Below are 4,221 nucleotides of genomic sequence, written 5' to 3'. Positions count from 1 at the left end.
CCCCTTCCAATTTACACCAACTCCCTTCTCCACTCTAACACCCCTTGTCCTCCATGATATTTGTTATGCTCCACAAATAAGTGAAACCATATGATAATTGACTCTCTCTGCTTGACTTATTTTACTCAGCATAATCTCTTCCAGTCCCGTCCATGTTGCTACAAAAGTTGGGTATTCATCCTTTCTGATGGAGGCACAATACTCCATAGTGTATATGGACCACATCTTCCTTATCCAGTCGTCTGTTGAAGGGCATCTTTGTTCTTTCCATAGTTTGGCAACCATGGCCATTGCTGCTATAAACACTGGGGTATAGATGGCCCTTCTTTTTACGACATCTGTATCTTTGGGGTAAATACCCAGGAGTGCAATTGCAGGGTCATAGGGAAGTTCTATTTTTAATTTCTTGAGGAATCTCCAAACTGTTCTCCAAAGAGGCTGCACCAACTTGCATTCCCACCAACAGTGTAAGAGGGTTCCCCTTTCTCCACATCCTCTCCAACATATGTTGTTTCCTGTTTTGTTAATTTTGGCCATTCTAACTGGTGTAAGGTGATATCTCAATGTGGTTTTAATTGAGGACGAAGTTTTGATGAGGTCTGGGGGACCTGGTTTATTCAGTTGATTGGCTCAGTTTGGGGCTGGTATATCCAAGATAATATTTGAAGGCTATTGGAATAGTTATTTACTCTTGTAGAACAACCCTCCCCAACATCATACCTGGGTGTTGGTGGTGGCAAGGATACCTGGGCACATCTTCATTGGTACAAATCAGGATATACTTCCTGCTGTAGGGACATGACCCACACAGCCTACATTCTTAGTGCTGAATCTATGTAGGACCATTCTAGTTTAGAAAATTACCCTAAGTCTTTACACAGAGAACATGTCCTGTGGGGTTACCTGATTTCCTCTTTGTAAGGAGATAAGGTAGACATGAATACACCCCACACAAACATTGCTAGATGCTTCTATCATGCATTTGTGGAAAAACTCTAATCTTTTAAAAATACCTGAGATATTTCTTACTAAATCACTCACTTATCCTCAGAAGAAGGAATCAGGCAGTGACGTAGTACATTCAGGTCAAGAACAGGGCTGTGGGAAACAAACTGAAGGTTGTAGAAAGGAAGGTGGGTGGGGGGATGGGGTAACTTTGTGATGGTCATTAAGGAGGTCATGTGATGTGAAGAGCACCGGGTGTTACAGGCAACTAATGAGTTATTGAACATTATATCAAAAACTAATGATGTAATGTATGTTGACTAATTGAATTGAAATAATAATAATAAAAAAGAATGAGGGCTCCTGCAATTAAAGGAGGAGTCTTTCTGCCTTCAGGAAATGAAAGTTTCAGTTATATTTCACTTTATCATGTACTATTTTATTCAGTCAACACATATGTTTTGAGATTATACTATGACCTGGGAAACCATTCTAGGATCTGCCAATGTCATTGTGGATAATAAATGGTGCTTATGTTCCAGTGGGATGAGACAAATCATAATAGTAGAGAAATGTGATGAGCACAGGGTGTTATATGTAACTATGAATAGTTGAACGCAACTTCAAAGACTAATAATGTATTATATGTTGGCTAATTGAACACAATAAAAAAAATAGAAAGCAATGTAGAGGAAAAAAGTAGAGAAATGTAAGCAATGTATGGTAAGTTGTGTAAGTGCTATGGTGAAAAAAACAAGAGCAGGGAGGGCTTGAGGGTGCAAGACATTTTTGGTCTTAATATGACCTTACAGAAGGCATCTCTATAGGGGTAGGCATTTGAGTAAAGATCTGAAGCAGGTGAGAGATAGAAGTCTGGAGAAAGAACATTCCAAAGAAAAGAAAATGCAAAATCCCAAAGGTGGGAGTGTGTCTAGTTTGTCTAAGGAAATTCAAGAATACACAGTGAGTGAAAGGGGCATGATAGGAGATAAGGTCAGAGGTACTGTGTGTGTGTGTGTGTGTGTGTGTGTATAATATATACATAGGGCCTTGCCACTGCCAGGATTTCAATTTTATTTTGAGTAATTTTTGTAGACACGGATATACTATCAGCAAAAGAGTTACATAATGTGACATATTTTAACAGAATCATTTAAACTGCTATGAGAATAGACTCTCAAGGACAGAAGCCAGGAAACCGGAGAGGAGCTTATAATAATCCATCTGAGAGAGGATAGTGGCTTGGAGCAGTTACAATGGGGGGTGATAAGAATCAGTTGGATTCTGAGTATTCTGAATGTAGAGCCAAGAGGCTTTTCTGATGGTTTATATCTAGGGACCTCTAAGTCATAAAAAATAAAATTATTATAAGATGTTAGGACTGAGCAAAATAAAGAATATCGTAAATCTCCATTAGCTTCCCTATTGTTAACATATATAAATTACCTCTTGGACATGAAATGGCTCAAGGCCTATTGGAGATAGTTTACTTAGTTTGTGTAATCCTGGATAAAAAGAATCATAACATACAGGGAAAACCAGTATTTTCCTGCTAAAAGAGGATTGTCCAATTGTCTTGTGACACATAAAATAATTCATTTCCTAGTATCTTTGATATGGATACATACAAATATAGATATGTGCCCAATTTCATAAGCTAGCAAAGATCCTATACTCCACATCATGGGAATATGAAAGATCACCCTATTTATGTCTCAGAGCACATGTTATTGGGCTTTGATGTGTTACAAAAGATACAACTGACTGAATAAGTCAAAGATAAATAAAGACATGCCACTCAATCTCAGAATTTCTCTGTTCCTGTTCTCAGGTGATTGTGAACAACTGAGCCATGGGGATATGGTTGAACCAATCATCTATAGATGGCTTCATCCTCTTGGGCATCTTTTCTCATAGCCAGACTGATCTTGTCCTCTTCTCTGTGGTTATGGTGGTCTTCACAGTGGCCATCTGTGGAAATGTTCTCCTCCTCTTCCTCATCTACATAGATCCTAGGCTTCACAAATTCATGTACTTCTTCCTCAGTCAGCTCTCCCTCATGGACCTCATGTTGGTCTGTAATATCACACCAAAGATGGCAGTCAACTTTCTCTCTGGCAGGAAGTCCATCTCCTTTGTGTGTTGTGGCATACAAATTGGCTTTTTTTGTCTCTCTTGTGGGATCTGAGGGGCTCTTGCTGGGACTCATGTCTTATGACCGCTATGTGGCCATTAGCCACCCACTCCACTATCCTGTCCTCATGAGTCAGAGGGTCTGCCTCCAGATTGCTGGGAGTTCCTGGGCCTTTGGGATACTAGATGGAATTATCCAGATGGTGGCAGCCATGAGCCTACCTTACTGTGGCTCAAGAAGTGTGGATCATTTCTTCTGTGAGGTTCCAGCTTTATTGAAACTGGCCTGTACAGACACATCTCTTTTTGACACCCTGCTCTTTGCTTGCTGTGTTTTTATGCTCCTCCTTCCTTTCTCCATCATTGTGGCCTCCTATGCTCACATCCTGAGGGCTGTGCTCCACATGCGCTCTGCTCAGGCTCGTAAAAAGGCCCTGGCCACCTGTTCCTCCCATCTGACAACTGTCTCCCTCTTCTATGGGGAAGCCATGTTTATCTACCTGAGGCCTCAACACTACCGGGCTCCTAGCCATGACAAGGTGGTCTCTATCTTCTACACAGTCCTTACTCCTATGCTCAACCCCCTCATTTATAGCTTGAGAAACCGGGAGGTGATAGGGGCCGTGAGGAAGGGGTTAGACCATTGCAGGATGAGCAGCCAGCGTTGAAGGAACAGCATCTGGTGCTTGGTGTTGCCACCTCTTGCTTGCATGATATTGGTAAGTCACTCATCTTTTGTGAGCATCTGTTTCCTCATCAATAAAAGAGACTCATGACATCTGCCCTGCCTCACAGGGATCAGTACATGTAAATCTAAAGCCTCATGTAGAAGTAATGCACTGATGTTGTTGTCATTATTTATAATTTTTAGAATTTTGAATTAAATCTACCTATTTCTTAATTCTTCTTGGCTATAACTGTCTTTTATTGAGTGTTTTAATTGCTGGGCACTGTTCTTTTCTCTTCACATACCTTTAATATTATTTAGTTGATGATTCAGCCTAACAAATATGGATAATTTAAGTGGAAATTTCCTACATGAAAGAAATTTAGTCTCTATAATTCTTCATGGTTGGTTCCTGGACTGCTCCCATGCTGCATTAGAGGATTTATAAAGCTTCCTTTAGGAAATGTAAATATATC

General features: G+C 40.3%; 1 protein-coding gene across 1 annotated transcript; it reads left to right on the top strand.

Moving 5' to 3' along the window:
* Positions 1 to 2,797: 2,797 nt before the first annotated feature.
* Positions 2,798 to 3,746, top strand: LOC309861997 (olfactory receptor 2V1-like; the record flags this gene model as incomplete). Its single annotated transcript, XM_082725245.1, is given in 2 exon segments — positions 2,798 to 3,106; positions 3,108 to 3,746. Coding segments are annotated over 2 exon segments (948 nt in total).
* Positions 3,747 to 4,221: the final 475 nt, after the last annotated feature.

The sequence above is a fragment of the Mustela nivalis genome (genome assembly GCF_964662115.1).
Source record: "Mustela nivalis genome assembly, chromosome: 3".
NCBI classification, from domain to species: domain Eukaryota; kingdom Metazoa; phylum Chordata; class Mammalia; order Carnivora; family Mustelidae; genus Mustela; species Mustela nivalis.
This window is presented reverse-complemented; position numbering and strand designations above follow the sequence as displayed.